This window comes from Nicotiana tomentosiformis, chromosome 10 (genome assembly GCF_000390325.3).
Source record: "Nicotiana tomentosiformis chromosome 10, ASM39032v3, whole genome shotgun sequence".
Lineage (NCBI taxonomy): Eukaryota > Viridiplantae > Streptophyta > Magnoliopsida > Solanales > Solanaceae > Nicotiana > Nicotiana tomentosiformis.
The window spans coordinates 68,440,932-68,457,995 of NC_090821.1; the positions used below are offsets into that span (position 1 = coordinate 68,440,932).

Consider the following 17,064-nt stretch of genomic DNA (forward strand, 5'->3'; position numbering starts at 1 on the left):
ATGGCCCGAGCAGCAGACCCAACAGTGGAGCCTCAGATATAGCTTGATGAGGGGGTTCCAGCCCAGACGGTTCCTGCCGGACAAGCTCAGGTTCCGGAGGGGTTCATTGAAACCCCAGTACTTTAGGACGCTTTGGTCCGTTTGGTGGGCCTTATGGAGAGTGTGGCCTAGACTGGCGCATTTCCCATGGCACCAGCAGTCTCTCAGACTGGAAGAGGAGCCCAAACTCCTACCACTCCTGCTTCGGAGCAGATAGCTCCCCAGTATCAGGCTCCAGTAGCTCAGCCAGTCGTATTAGTTTAGCCAATTATTGTATCACAAGTCGGAGATGAGCCAGCTATGTCTTCCAAGGCTTTATGGAGATTGGACAGGTTTACCAAGCTCTTTCCTATTCACTTCAGTGGTGTTCCTTCAGAGGATCCCCAGGATTATCTTGACAACTACCATGAGGTTCTACGAAATATGAGTATAGTGGAGACCAATGGAGTCGATTTTTCTGCATTGCAGATGATTGGTTCCGCCAAGAAATGGTGGAGAGATTACTTGTTGACCAGACCAGCTGGGTTGCCTGCTCTTACTTGGGACCATTTCTCTCAGCTCTTTATGGAGAAGTTTCTGCCTATCACATTGAGAGAGGAGCGTCGCTGTCAGTTTAAGCGTCTCCAGCATGTCAGTATGACTATTACTCAGTATGAGACCCGTTTTATGTATTTGGCCCGCCATGCTATTCTTCTGCTTCCCACCGAGAGACAGAGGGTGAGGACGTTTATTGATGGACTTGATCAGCCTATCAAATTTTAGATGGCTAAGGAGACTAGGAGTGAGATTTCTTTTCAGCCAGCTGCTGATGTCGCTAGACGGGTCGAAATGGTTCTTACTCAGGGAGGTCAGGGGTCTGACAGGAGACCCCGTCATTCCAGTGAGTTCAGCGGTGCCTCATCTAGAGGCAGGAGTACTTTTGGTAGAGGCCATCCTCCCAGGGACGTAGTTCAGGGTGGTGGGGCCCAACCCCGGTGTTATGCTTTCCCAGCCAGGACTGAGGCTGCGTCATCTGACGTTGTTATCATAGGTATTGTTTCAGTTTGCAGTAGAGATGCTTCAGTTCTATTTAATCCGGGATGTACTTACTCTTATGTGTCATCCTATTTTGCTTCCTATTTGGTTGTGCCCCGTGATTCTTTGAGTAGTCCTATGTATGTGTCCACACCAGTGGGAGATGCTATTGTTATAGATCGTGTTTATTGTTTGTGTGTGGTCACCATTGGAGATATTGAGACTCGTGTAGGTCTTCTACTTCTTAACATGGTTGATTTTTATGTCATACTAGGTGTGAATTCCCTGTCACCTTATCATTCTATATTAGATTGTCACACCAAGACTGTGACCTTAGCCTTGCAGGGGTTGCCTCGATTAGAGTGGAGAGGGAATCTTGGCCATTCTTCCACCAGGGTTATCTCTTTTTGAAGGCTCGACATATGATCGAGAAGGGGTGCCTAGCTTATTAGGCTTATGTCCGCAATTCTAGTGCAGAGGTTCCTTCCATAAATTCGGTGCTGATTGTTAGTGAGTTTCTAGAGGTGTTTCCTGCAGATCTGCCGGGGATGCCACCCGACGGGGATATTGATTTCTGCATTGATTTGTCTCCGGGCACTCAGCCTATTTCCATTTTTCCATATCGCATGGCCCTGCCAGAGTTGAAAGAATTGAAGGAGTAGTTGCAAGATTTGCTTGATAAGGGCTTCATTAGACCTAGTGTCTTGCCCTGGAGTGCACCGGTATTATTTGTAAAGAAGAAAGATGGCTCTATGCAGATGTGTATAGACTATCGGCAGATGAACAAGGCCACTATCAAAAACAAATATCCGCTGCCAAGAATTGATGACTTATTTGATCAACTTCAGGGTGCCAAGGTATTTTCGAAGATCGATTTGAAATCTGGTTACCATCAGTTGAATATTAGGGCATCTGATGTCCCTAAAATAGCTTTTCGGACTCGGTATGGTCATTATGCGTTTCTAGTGATGTCATTTAGGCTAACAAATGCCTCAGCAACATTCACGGATTTGATGAACCGAGTGTTCAAACCCTACTTTGATTCCTTTGTGGTTGTATTTATTGATGATATCTTGATCTACTCCCACAGTCGAGAAGAGCATGAGCAACACCTTCGGATCGTTCTTCAAACTCTGAAAGACAGCCAATTATATGCTAAGTTCTCAAAATGCGAGTTTTGGTTGAGTTCAGTTGCTTTCTCGGGTCACTTTGTATCAGCAGAGGGTATTCAGGTGAATCCTAAGAAAATTGAGGCAGTCCAGAACTGGCCTAGACCCACATCAGCTACAGAGATCCGTAGTTTCCTGGGTTTGGCGGGATATTACCATCTATTTGTGGAAGGGTTTTCATCCATAGCAGCTCTGTTGACCAGATTGACCTAGAAGGGTGCCCCGTTCAGGAGGTCAGATGGGTGTAAAGCGATCTTCCAGAAGCTCAAGACAGCTTTGACTACGGCACCGGTATTGGTGTTTCCCACAGGTTCAGGATCTTATACAGTATATTGTGACGCATATCGTATTGGTCTAGGTGCGGTATTGATGCAGGATGGCAAGGTTATTGCATATGCTTCATAGCAGCTGAAGGTTCACGAGAAGAATTACCATGTTCATGATCTAGAGCTGGCAGCCATTGTTCACACGCTGAAGATTTGGAGGCACTATCTTTACGGCGTGCCATGTGAGGTATTCACTGATCATTGGAGATTGCAGTATTTGTTCAAGTAGAAGGAACTCAATTTTAGGCAGAGGAGGTGGCTGGAGCTATTGAAAGACTATGATATCACCATATTGTATCATCCCGGGAAGGCCAACGTGGTGGCCGACACTTTGAGTAGAAAGTCAGTCAATATGGGTAGCCTTGCATATATTCTAGTTGGTGAGAGAACACTTGCATTGGATGTTCATGTCTTGGCCAACCAGTTCATGAGGTTAGATGTTTCTGAGCCCAGTCATGTTCTAGCTTGTACAGTCACTCGGTCTTCCTTGTTTGAGCGCATCAGAAATCGGCAGGATGACGATCCGCATTTACTTGTCCTTAGAGATACAGTGTGGCACGGTGGTTCCAAGCAGGTTATTGTTGAAAATGACAGAGTTTGGAGGATGCATGGTCGTATTTGTGGGCCTAATGTGGTTGGACTTCGTGAGTTGATCCTTGAGGAGTCCAACAGTTCCCGATATTCTATTCATCCGGGCGCTGCCAAGATGTATCAGGACTTGAGGCAGCATTATTGGCGGAGGCGAATGAAGAAGGACATAGTTGCCTACATAGCTCGGTGCCTAAATTGCAGCAAGTAAAGTGTGAGCATTAAAAACCTGAAGGTTTACTTTAGAGGTTAGATATTACTGCGTGGAAGTGGGAGTGTATCACTATGGATTTTGTTGTTGGGCTCCCACAGACTCAGAGAAAGTTCGATGCAGTTTGGGTTATTATGGGCACGATGACTAAGTCAGCGCATTTCATTCCTATGGCAGTTACCTATTCCTCAGAGCGGTTGGCAGAGATTAACATTCGTGAGATCGTCCGTCTTCACAGTGTACCTGTGTCTATCATTTCTGATCGAGGTATGCAATTTACCTCGCACTTTTGGAGGATAGTTCAGCGTGAGTTGGGTACGCGGGTTGAGTTTAGCATAACATTTCATCCTTAGACGGACGGACAGTCCGAGCGTACTATTCAGATCTTGGAGAAAATTCTCCGCGCTTGTGTTATAGACTTTGGAGGATTGTGGGATCACTTCTTACCCCTTGCAGAGTTCACCTACAATAACAACTACCAGTCGAGCAATCAGATGGCCCCCTATGAGGCATTATATAATAGGCGGTGTCGGTCGCCAGTTGGGTGGTTCGAGCCGGGAGAGGCTTGGTTGTTGGGCACATACTTAGTACAGGATGCCTTGGATAAGGTCAAGATTATTCAGAATGGACTTCGCACAACTCAGTCCAGGCAAAAGACTTATGCCGACTGTAGAGTTCGTGATGTTGCATTCATGGTCGGAGAGAGAGTGTTACTTCGGGTATCACCCATGAAGGGTGTAATGAGGTGCGGAAAGAAGGGCAAGTTGAGCCCTAGGTATATCGGACCTTTTGAGATTCTGGAGATAGTGGGAGAGGTGGCTTACAGGCTTGCGTTGCCACCTAGTTTAGCAGCTGTTCATCCGGTATTCCATGTGTCCATGCTTCGAAAGTATCACGGCGATCCATCCCATGTGTTAGATTTTAGCTCAGTCCAGTTGGACAAGGATTTGACTTACGAGGAGGAGCCGGTGGCAATTCTAGCTCGACAAGTTCGCCAGTTGAGATCAAAGAGTTACCCTTCAATTCAAGTGCATTGGAGAGGTCAGCCTATTGAGGCAGCTACTTGGGAGTCCGAGTCCGATATGCGGAGTAGATATCCCCACCTTTTCACTAGCCCGGGTACTTTTCTATGTCCATTCGAGGACGAACGGTTGTTTTAGAGGTGGAGAATGTGATGACCCAAAAGGTAATTCGAATTTGCGCTCTTAAGCCTTAAAAATCTCATTTTTACCCTCCTCGATTTGCGTGCGCAGTCCGGGCAGGTTTCGGGAAAGCTTTTATGTTGAGAATTGATGAATATAAGAATTTTTGTCTTAAAAGTTGATTTTAGTTGATTTCGATCAACAATTTTGGTAAACGGGCCCAGATCCGTTCTTTGACGGTCTCGGTAGGTCCGTATCGAATTATGGGACCTAGGCGTATGCACGAAATTGAATTCGGAGGTCCCTAACTTGAGTTATGAATTTTTGATGAAAATTAAAAGTGTGCAAATTATTTGTTTTTAAGAATTGATTGATATTTGGCATTGTTGGTATCGGGTTTGTATTTTTGTTCCGGAACCCGGTACAGGTTCATTATGATATTTATGACTTGTCTGTGAAATTTGGTGAGAAACGGAGTTGATTTTGACGTGATTCGGACGTCTAGTTGAGAAAATAGAAATTTTAAAGTGTTCTTGAGAATTTTATTTGATTTGGTACTAAATTTGTAGTTCTAGGTGTTATTTTGGCGATTTGATCGCGCGAGCAAGTTTGCATGATGTTTTTAGACTTGCATGCATGTTTGGTTTGGAACCCCGAGGGGTAGGGTGCGTTTTGGATAGGCTACGGGGTGATTTGGACATAGAAAAATAGCTTGTGTGCTTCAGTTGAGTTGCAGGCCTCAGACCTCGCAAATGCGAGGTCAGGGTTGGCATTTGCGATCACTGAAGAGGAAGCATTTGCGAAATTCTCATCGCAAATGCGAAGAAAAGCTGGGCTAGCCTGTGTTTGCAATTACGAAATTTTCTTAGCATTTTCGAAGGGAGTCTGGGAGGGGTATGGATAGCAAATGCGATCTTTTGTCCGCATTTGCGAGGTCAGTGATCACAATTGCGACACTTTCCTAACATTTGTGAAGGGCAGCAGGATTGTGAAGGCTTCGTAATTGCGATAGCCCCTTCTCAATTGCGAGCTTCGCATTTGAGAAGCTCAGGTCGCAAATGCGACGCCTGCAGCTGAACAAAATGACTTTTGGACGGGAATTTTCATTTATTTCCCAAATTTTCAAGACCTAAAACACAAGAGGTGATTTTCTTAAGACCATCTCTTCCCCAAATCATAGGCAAGTGACTCTAAATTGGTTTCTTTCAATCTTTCACTACATTTTTCAAGATTTCAACTTAAAATCTAAGGTTTTCATGGTAGAATTAGGGGTTTTGGGTAGAAACTAAGGATTTCGGAAATTTGGGGATTTAGACCTCAATTTGTGGTCGGATTCCAAAACCAATTATATATTCGGGCTCGTGGGTGAATGGTTAAATGGATTTTGGTCAGAACCTCGGGTTTTGACAAAGCAGGCCCGGGGTCGATTTTTGACTTTTTGGAGGGAAATTTAGGAAATCTAAATTTATGCAATGTAATTGATTCCTTTAGCAATATTGGATATTATTTAGTCATTTTTGAATAGATACGAGTGGTATGGAGGTGAATTCCAAAGGAAAAGCTGTGATTGAGAACTATGGGTCCTTCGGAGCGAGGTAAGTGTTGTGTCTAACCCTGACTTGAGGAAATTATGAACCTTAGATTAATTGGTAAGTGAAATTCATGTGAGCGGCGTATATGTGAGGTGACGAGTACTTATGCGCCGCCAATTTACCTGTTTTCCATGTTTCTCAGTGTTTCTTACATTATTTCATTCCTATGCCTAATTACGATGTGTTATACTAGTGTTCTTCAATTTATCGTTCTTATCATGTTATGGATGTTCTGGTGATAATTGAGTTTTTATTTCAAAGTTGGGATTGATGTTATGGAACCAAATGTTGAGGTAATGTTTGTACTTGTTATTCTATCTCCCTGTTGATATTTATGCATTGCATTATGCTTAGGGAGAGTGTTAATGCACGAAGGGTGATGCCGTTTCATATTGTGAGTGTTAATGCACGAAGGGTGATGCCGTATCATATTGTGAGTGTTAATGCACAAAGGGTGATGTCGTGCCATATTGTGAATGTTAATGCACAAAGAGTGATGTCGTGTCATATTATGAGTGTTAATGCACGAAGGGTGATGTCGTGCCATGATATGAGAGTTAATGCACGAAGGGTGATGCCGTGCCGTTTCTATTGATTTTTATGGTGAGATTGAGAGTAAAAGCACAAAGGGTGATGCCGTGCATTTTTCTTTACTATATTCACTATTCCTGTTGATTCATAGTATATTGACTGCTCCGGTAATCATTATGTTGTAGTTCTTCATCTTGTATTCCCCTTAGTATGCTCTCCTCCAAACATTTCCTGTTTAGTTCTTCATTTCTGTTATTTGTATATACACTGTTAAATTGTACATGTTGATTTGTAGGTGCCTTACCTTAGCCTCGTCACTACTTCGTCGAGGTTAGGCTCGACACTTACCAGTACATGGGGTCGGTTGTACTGATGCTGCACTCTGCACTTTCTGTGCAGATTTTTATATCGGCTCAGGTTGATCGAGATTTGCTATTGGTCCATTGTCCGGAGACTCAAGGTAGATCTGTCGGCGTTCACAGACCTTGAAGTGTCCGTCTTTTGTGTCCTACTGTTTTCTTTCATTCATATAGTTGTATTTCTTTCAGACTATTACTTGTAGTAAATTCTAGAATGCTCGTGAATTGTGACTTCAGATCCGAGTGGTAGTAATTAATACAGTTTTATGATATTCCACACTTAATATATTTCATCTTAGTTAATTATTGTTAATCACTGAATGTAAATAAGGAATTGGTTAACGATTCTCTAACGTTGGCTTGCCTAGCAAGTGAAATATTAGGCGCCATCACGATCCCATCGATGGGAAATTTTGGGTCGTGAGAATCATATATAATATGTACATTGGCATGTAGACATAGAAATGTCATAAACCTCATATAATTTAGAATTGATATATTTTAATTGTACTGAGTTTAACTGTTAAACTTGAAAGCATGCCTACATTTTTGTATTGTTATTTCTACACTGGACTGTACCTATTGAGTTCGTCACTACTTTCAGCCTAAAGGTTAGTCTTGTTATTTATTAAGTTGGTTGTATTCATACTACACTATGCACCTCGTGTGCAAATTCAGGTACTCCCGGATACGACGACTGCTAGATTTCAGAGTTTATTCTGTTGGAGACTATCAAGGTAGCTGCTTGGCGTCTGCAGACATTGACTCTCTTTCCTTTCAATTATTGAATTGTTGTATATTTTCAGATAGTGTATTTATCAGTTAGACGTTATTATTATTTAGATGCTTATGTACTCAGTGACACCGAATTTTGGGAAGTATATTTATAACATTATTTGTGAGATTTTTTATTAAATTTAAATATTATATTTTCAAACTTAAAAGAAAGTGTGGTTTATTGAGGTTGTCGGCTTGCCTAGTATTGAGATAGGCGCCATCATGACATGCGGGTTTTGGGTCGTGACATCTAGAATTTCGCTTTGATAGACATTTGGGGAAAGTTCTAGCAGAATGTTATTGATTCTACCTGTTGAGATCATAATGCTTCTCAATTCCAACACTTTCTCAAATTTGGAGATACTCATTCTTGCCTTCACAAAAATAAAATCATAAACTTGGAAGTTATATGGCATAAATGAAAAAAATTATGTTTGAAAATACGCAAACAATTACTTTAAAACTTAAATATTGTACAAAAACAACAATTAAGAATAAAATAAAAGATGGATATATATATATATATATATATATATATATAAAGAGAGAGATAAATGCCACAACAATTGATCTATAAAAAAGAGTGTACATTTGCAGATGTCTTCAGGAAAGAACAATTCTTCTTTATGTAGCCAAAAGTCCATTATGCTTCTTTATTCCAAGTACCTTATGCATATACTTGGTGATAAAAGAATTTCAAAATGCACTACGAGAACCTCTGTTCATATAAAATTGTTGTGCATATCTATTTAAAGTAGAAATATTCAAGAGAAAGAAAATGACTCATCATAATATAACCCCTACCTTTGTCCCAATCAGCACGGTTAGTTGAAATAAAATTTAACAGAAGAAAGGAAATTATGAAAATCAAATGTTACTTCTTATCTTTACATAAACAAGTGATTCCAGTGTTATAAATTGAAACACAGTTATTAATCCATGCATTAAATAAAAAGGATTGAATATTTCATCTTATGTGGATGTATAGAATTTAAATGCACCTGCTTATGATATCAAACAGTAAAAAGAAAATGAAACAAACTAGATAAACTTATATATATGACTTGGAATGGGAGTAAGTAAGATTATAGACTTGGAATAATAGATTAATAAAAATTACTCTCACTCTATTATTTTATCCAATAGTTATCATATATTAATTTTGATTCGTAAGAATTACAAAATTGACATACAACTAACTTTGGAGAAGAAATAGATAGAAGTGATAATAATTAATTAAAACTAATATTCCAGCACAATATAAAAATATAAGTAGAAAGTTTCAGGTCAAGCATGTAGTAAAACTGAGATTAATATTATAACTATATCGAGGTTCATCAACTATCCCAACAAAAGATATTACTCCATTATGGAGTATTTAAATTTCACAAAGAAAGGAATTCTTAAAATACTATCAATACTCTTAGAAAATTCAAAAACTATAAGAGGAAAGTGAAATAGATAAAGAAAGAAGTAAAGACCAAAGTTAGAGAAAAAGTTGCTAATTGACACGTCTAATCTCTCCCCTTTAGCACAAATATGGCATATTATTTATAGAAATTAAATCCCATAAGGTGCCATGTTGCTTCATGTTTCTTTTGCCATGTTGTCTCCTCCTCTTTTGCTTGATGCCTCGTGCTCTTTTATATTTCCTTTATTTGCGTTATTATGATATTTTTATTTTCTACAAAGTACTATTAGAAAATACAGAGAATTGACATATTATATATATATTTTATTTAAAATAATTTATTTTTAAGTATTTAATATATGAATATTTTAAAGTCATCACGAATGAGGGACATCAATGTTGTTCTAATTTGAACTATTTACCCAAGCCACTAAGTTTAGAACATGCCTTGAGAAAACAAAGAGTAACATCATAATTTTGGAAGATATTTGCTATGCCATTAGATTAATATTTTCCGACAAATCGACTACTATCTTGCATTTTTTCTTAGACTTCTCTAGAAATTTATGTTCTATTTTGTTTTTGGTCAATTTGGATCATCGTATCACTAAAAATATATTATGGTTCGTCGTCCTCTCATAATGTACCCTGTGTTCTTTCCCTTAAATTAGCATTCTTTGCCTGAAAGCAGATGCACATTATTGGTTCCTAGTTCCGAAAGCGACCTTAAATTAATGTACAATAATAACTAGGTATACAATCAAAATTAATAAGTATTTAATTAATTTTTAAATACATATACTGACTCTGAACAAAAGGAAATGAATTAACGTTAACTCATATGTTTCACCAACCCTGGCAAGTGGGCCGGTCCAGGACCGGGACCGGCCAAGACCGCGGTCCATATGGGTAGTGGGCCTAAACGGTCCTAATCGTTTAAGACCGGGACCGAGGGAGTTGGGCATGGCAAGTGGGCCGGTCCTTTGCGTGAGGCCCGTGAGACCGGGCCGTTTGGGACCGGGATCGGACCGTACCGTACCGGTCCCAAACGGTCTCATCGGCTCTAATGTTTTTTTAAAAAAATCTACCCGTTGGGCATTTAAAATGTAGTCGTTGGCTATTTACAAAATAGTCGTTGGCTAATTACAAAATAGTCGTTTAACCCCACAACTTTGTTTTAACCCCGAACTTTTTATAATTACACTTTTCCCCTATTTTCACCAATAAATACCCCCTCATTCATTTATTTTTCTCACAAAATCATCAATCTCTCTCTAATTTTCTTTTACAATTGCTTACTTTATTGTTACAATTTGTGAAAAATTATGAAGTTGGTAAATTGAAATCTTCAAGTCTTCAACGATAATTAATTTTTAACAAGTTGTTCGTCAATTCAGTAAACTCGTTCCAATTCTTAAGTTTTAATATTATAGTTTTGTTTGTTTTATTTACTTTGTATTGCTTGATTAATTAAGATTACTTATTCCTTTTTAAAAGGTTTAGTAAAAATAAGAAAAAATCCAAGAGTGGTGAATCTAGTGGCCAATCTGTTCCTCCTCCACTTCCCCCGGCTCCCCGACCCAAACTTGTTACCCGTCATGCACCTGCAAATCTTGATAGCGATAATAGTTTATTACAATTTACCGAGAGTGAATTTTGCAATAATATTGTACGCGGTGAACAATTAAACCATGAATATATGAATGCTCTTTATGGTAATTTAGCTATTGATGAAAATGATGATGAAGAAATAGATTTTGATGAAATGCAATCGGATGACGATACACCCACTAATCCTGCTCCTGAAGTTAACCCGATTAATAATAATCCAAATGATGCCTCGTCTGACCCTCCTGTTACTGCCCCTACTTTTTCTAGACAACCTTCTAAACGGACAGAAATATCTATTGTTTGGCCATTTTTTACTCAACTAAAAGAAATAAATAGGGCAAAGTGTAAAACTTGTGGCAAAGAGTTAGTTTTTAAATATGTTGGAGGTCGGAGGGGGAGGGGGGAGGAGGAATGTTTTACTAGACACATATTGCTACACCCTCAAGATAAAGCTAGATATTTTCGTATGAAAACTTTGGTCGAGGGGACAAGTGTACCTAGTCAGGCTAACCTTAGTACCTGGCCAAATCAAGTTCAACCGGGAATTAACACTGTTACCGGTGGTATTTTATATTATGATCCAAAAAAGGATCGGGAACAATTAGAAAAAATGGTTATTGTTATGTGTTTATCCTATAGTTTTCCTTCTAACCTTCACTTTGTGCATTTTATTAGAAAAGTTTATAATCCTACTTATAAAGGTTTTCCTCGCACAACCGTAAATAGCGATATTTATAAATATAAATATGAATATGAATAATATTTACACTATTTATTTACTCATATAAATTATCGTGTTGCTATTACAACTGATATTGGTAAAAGTGGTAATGACTGTGATTACCTTTCTGTTACCAGTCATTGGATTGATGAGGATTGGATAATGCAAAAGTGCATTATTGCTTATAGAATAATTAATTCATATCACACATGGCCGTTTATTTCTAGCACGATTACGGATATTTGTAGATATTTTTGCATTAGTGATAAAATAATGTCAGTTTCAATGGATAATGCTACTAGTAACACAACTTTTGTAGCCTTGATTACCACTACACTAAGTCCTACATTTAGTAATATTTTTTATGTTAGATGTATTTTTCATATTTACCATTTAATTGTGGGTGATGGTATGTAAATTTTAAATGTTGAAATTGAAATGGTTAAAATGGCTCTTAACTAGATTTTTTATTCAAACCGTACAAGTAGACTTAGAGAATATTTTAAAAGATGTGATGAATTTGGCCAAAGATAAAGAAAGGTTCCTAAACCTTGTCCAACTAGATGGAATTACATGTATGAAAGTTTAGTTGTTGCATATGAATATAGAAACCCCATAAACTCAACGTTTAATACTCATGTAAGTGATGATGATGAGAACCTTACAAATGCGGATTGGGCTAATGTTAAAATGCTTGTAGATTATTTAGAAAAATTTTATATTGCTACAAATAAATTTTCTGGGCAATATTATCCTACTATTTCTAATTGTTTAGTTTATATTGCAGAACTTGCAAATTTGTTTGATCATTTTTGAGAGGGTGGGTAAATTTATCAACTTGCTATTGATTCTATGAGAAAAAAGTTTTAAAAATATTGTTTCCCTATTTCCCCTATTTATGGTGTTGCTGCCTTGTTAAATCCTATTATGAAATTAGGAGGTCCTCAATTTTGGTATGAAACTGTTTATAATGGTTTAGCACTTGAAGATGAGGAGTTGTCTAAACTTCCGGACGCAATAGCCTCAATTAACATAAAAGTTCAAACTATATATAATGCTTATCAAGTTGCATTAAATCATGCTAGACCAAATGTTCCAACTCCTTCTTCTTCTAGTTCTCAATCATCTAAAAGAACTGCCGGAGTAAGAGCACTTAGTGCTTGGGTGGGGTTCAGGGGTTCTAGTACTAGTAATTTTTCACAACTAAATGAACTTGAAGTTTATTTGCAGGGAATTGAGGAAGTGAATCTCGAATGCTCCTTTAATATTTGAATTGGTGAAAGGACAAAGAAAAACACTTTCCAATTCTTTCAAGGATGGCCCGAGACATTTTAATTATTCAAGCTTCAACAGTGGCATCAGAGAGCGCTTTCAGTCAAGCAAGACTTCAACTCGGTGATTATAGAGCGTCTATGAGGTAGAGCTTGGAAAAATCAGTACTTTTCAGAGATTGGATCCGTTCGGAAAAAAGAAATTTTGGACTTGCTGAATCACAACTAGAGTAGACGAAGCTTAAGAAGAAATGCTAGTTGAACTTGCAGAGGATACTGCTTTGCCCGGAAGTGGTGATGACCAAGCTTCTTGTAACGACCCGACCGGTCGTTTCGAGAGTTATAACCCCGTTTTCCCCATTTCTACTTCTTTTTGTGTTAATTAGCTATCTTATGTTGTATCGGGTTAGTGGTTCGGGTCCGTATGGAACTCGGAGGGAAATGAGACACTTAGTCTCATAATTAAAAATTTTAAGTTAGAAAGAATGGATCGGATATGAACCTATGTGTAAACGATTTCGGATTTGAATTCTAATTGTTTCGTTAGCTCCGTTTGGTGATTTTGGACTTAGGAGTGCGTCCGGAATGTTATTTGGAGGGCCGTGTATTAATTAGGCTTGAATTGGCGAAATTGAAAATTTGGCGATGTCGGTCGGCAGTAGAAAATTGATATCGTGGTCGGAATGGAATTTCGGAAGTTGGAGTAGGTTCGTAGTGTTATTTGTGACGTGTGAAAAATAGTTGAGGTCATTTGGACGTGGTTTGGTTAGTTTCGGCATCGGTTGCTGAATTTGGAAATTTAGAAGTTCTTAGGCTTGAATCTGAGGGTAATTGGGTGTTTGAATGTTGTTTTGAGTGAATCAAAGGTTCGACTAAGTTTGTATGTTGATATAGGACTTGTTGGTATATTTGGTTGAGGTCCCGAGGGCCTCGGGATAATTTCGGAAGGTCAACAGGAAGTTTGAAGTTGGAAAAATGTAGCTGGTGCTGCTGTTCTGGTGGGGTCGTACCTGCGGGTTGGGAACCGCAGATGCGAGTTTCGCAGGTGCGGGGTTTGGAAGCCTGGGGTTTTATCGCAGAAGCGGATGATGGGTCGCACCTGCGAGACCGAAGGTGCGAAGAGGTGATCGCTGGTGCGGGTTTTAGGACCTTGAGTGACTTTTGCAGATGCGGGATTTTGGGCGCAGAAGCGGAGGTCGCAGGTGTGCTATCTGGACCGCAGATGATATTTTGCTGGGCAAAAGGCATAAATTGAACCCTTCGCGAATATTTGGTCATTCTTCAAAATTTCAACTCGGTTTTTGGAGCTTTTGGAGGGTTTTGAAAAGGGAATCAAGGGGATTTTATTGAGGTAAGTTATTTGAGCCTAATACTCGTATATATGGTGATTTTCCCGTTGTTTAATCATTGTAATTAGTGAACATGAGGGGTTAGGGCTTGGAATATTTGGAGAGTAATTTATGGATTTGAAGGACCAAACGATGTCGGATTTTGATGAATTTGGTATGGTTAGACTCGTGAGTGAATGGACTTTCTAGTTTTGTGAATTTTGTCGGATTTCGATACGTGGGCCCGGGAGCCAGGTTTGAGCCTATTTCGGGTTTTGGTCTAATTTTGTAGCTTTTCTTATAGAATTCATTCCATTAGCGCGTATTGATGGTATTGTACTGATTGTGAATAGACTCGGAGCATTTGGAGGCCACGTTTAGAGGCAAGAGCATTGCGGGGTAGAATTTTACCGGTTTGAGGTAAGTAACGATTGTAAATCTAGTATTGAGGGTACGAAACCTCGGATTTTGTATCATTCTACTATTTTTAGTGACGCACATGCTAGGTGATGTGCGTGTGGGCATGCACTGTTGGGGATTTGTGACTTGGTCTGTCCCATAGCAACTGTAAAGTTTCATACTTTGTTGAAACCATATGATACTCATATGTTTTAGAAAGAATTTCTATAAATTGGGTTGAATGCCATGTTTGGGCTTGTGCCAATGTTGTTTGGACCCTTAGGGGTTGTTTTTTACCATCCTCTCATTGTTTTCGATTGAAAATCTATACTCAGTCATGTTTATCCTTGTTTACCGCATAACTTAGTTATATGACTCTATTTTGATGCATATAAATGTTTTGGGCTGAATGCCTTATTTTACTGAAATGCCCAAGTGGCTTGAGAGGTTAATGACTGAGTGAGGCCGAGGGCCTGATTTGTGAGGATGAGTGTGGATCGGGGTTGCCCGCCTGCAACATACTTTATTATTATAGCACGTGAGTTTTCCGTACAACACGTGAATTGTCCGTGCAGATTATAGCGCTTGGGCTGAAGGTGCCCCTGCGGAGTCTATACACACCTCCAGTGAGCGCATGTACCTACTAAGTGCGAGGTAGGTATTGAAATTCTTATAGCACGTGAGTTGTCCAGTGAGCGCATGTACCTACTACCTATTAAGTCTATACACACCTCTAGTGAACTCCTTAAATGAAGGTTTTATGTTAAATAATATTGAAATTATCTTTGAAATGAAAATATCGGTTTTGTTTGGAAATGAGTCGGCTTGCCTAGTTCCACGATAGGCGTCATCACGACAGATTAGGTTTTAGGTCGTGACACTTCGTTTCCGCCACCACCAATGGAAATTCCTCCGGACCATGTAACTTGTATGAACAAAAATGAATATGTAACTTGTATTTTGGAACATCTTAATTAATTTTTTTTCTTTTCAATGGTGGTATTAGCACTTTGTTGTGCTCATTCCATAGAGGGGAGAAAGACTAAGAAAGATATTTTCATATTGTTTTAATGCTATAATAAAATTATAACTCATTGCTTTCAAAATATCTCTTTACAATATTTTTTTCTTTAAATTTGAATTAAAATATTTAGGTCACAATTCTATAATATAATTTACAAGGAATTGCCTTAGATATTTTTATTACCATTTTTCTCTAACTTCTATAAAAAAAATTAAAAAAATAGAAAGTATATGTTGGGCCCACTTAGCCCGGGACCATTAGTTTGTGGGCCTAGTCCCGGACCAGTTCCAACAAAAAGCACGTAAAGCCCAGGTCCACATAGGCCCGTTTAAGTTGGGATCGGGCCCACTTAGAACCGGGCACGTCCCACATGCCAGCCTTATGTTACACTCTCGATCCACAAATGGGTGAAAGTTGAAGAAATTTATATATAGACCAGAAAATATGCAACAAGCTACTGACAAATATTTATCGAAAATAATATAAGAAGTTGAAGTCAAGAATTAATGAGAATGTTACTGATAATTGTTTGGCGGGCAAAAAACCAAACCCCAAAAAGAATACAATAGAAGCAAATTTTCCACAAAGGGCGACAAAATGCCAGTTCAAGAAAATATCTAAAACAAATATCACCATTCGTTTTCTTTGAAAATTTGATTGTCTTAATCTAAAATACACCTCGTACAATTAAATAGATGCATACTGAAATATGAACTGCCTGCACCCTGAAAAAAAAGGAGAATGAAATCAGAACAAAAAGAAATAGTAATTATTTAATCTAAAAGAGCACGCATTACTCCCATATATAATTCCCGATTTCATTTTTAAATAGTTTCTGCGCGACCTTGATAGTTAAACAACAATAACAACAAACTCAATGTCATCCTGTAATGATCTGATCGGTTGTTTTGAGCTCTAGCGCATCGTTCGGCAATTTGAGGCCATGAGCAACTTCCCTTCAGGTATTATGACTTGTGCGTATGGTCGGAATTGAATTTCGGGAAGTTCGGAGTTGATTTGGAGAGAAAATTCTAAGTTCGGAAGCCTTACGTTGGAGGAATTGGCTAAGGTTGGATTTTTGAGTAAACGATCTCGGAATCGATATTTGAAGGTTCCAACAGGTTCGTATGATGAATTTGGACTTGGGCAAATGTCCGGATCGGATTTTGGATGACCCGGGAGCGTTTCAGAGCCTATTGTGAAAATTGACATTTTGAAAGAATTTCATAAATTTGGGTTGAAGTGCATTTCAATGTTATCAATGTCCGTTTGGGATTCCGAGTCTGGGAATAGATCCGTATGGTTATTCTGGTATTGGGAGCGCGCCCAGAAGTGGATTCGGAGGTCCGTGGGTCATTTTGGAGTCATTTGGCTAAAGCTAGAAATTTAAAGGTTTTTGAGAAGTTTGACCGGAAGTGGACATTTTGATATCGTGGTCGGGATCCGATTCCGGAAGTTGGAGTAGGTCCGTAATGTCAAATGTGACTCGTGTGCAAACTTTGAGGTCAATCGGACGTGATTTGATAGGTTTCGGCATCGAATATAGAAATT

The 17,064-nt window shown here is 39.0% G+C and overlaps 2 protein-coding genes across 2 annotated transcripts; both read left to right on the forward strand.

Moving 5' to 3' along the window:
• Nucleotides 1–339: 339 nt before the first annotated feature.
• Nucleotides 340–801, forward strand: LOC138900349 (uncharacterized). Its single transcript, XM_070187080.1, has one exon. It carries the CDS (start codon nucleotides 340–342, stop codon nucleotides 799–801), a length of 462 nt encoding a protein of 153 aa, XP_070043181.1.
• On the forward strand, nucleotides 802–1,464 carry LOC138900350 (uncharacterized). Its single transcript, XM_070187081.1, has one exon. The coding sequence runs from the start codon at nucleotides 802–804 to the stop codon at nucleotides 1,462–1,464; it is 663 nt and encodes a 220-aa protein (XP_070043182.1).
• The last annotated feature ends 15,600 nt before the right edge of the window (nucleotides 1,465–17,064 follow it).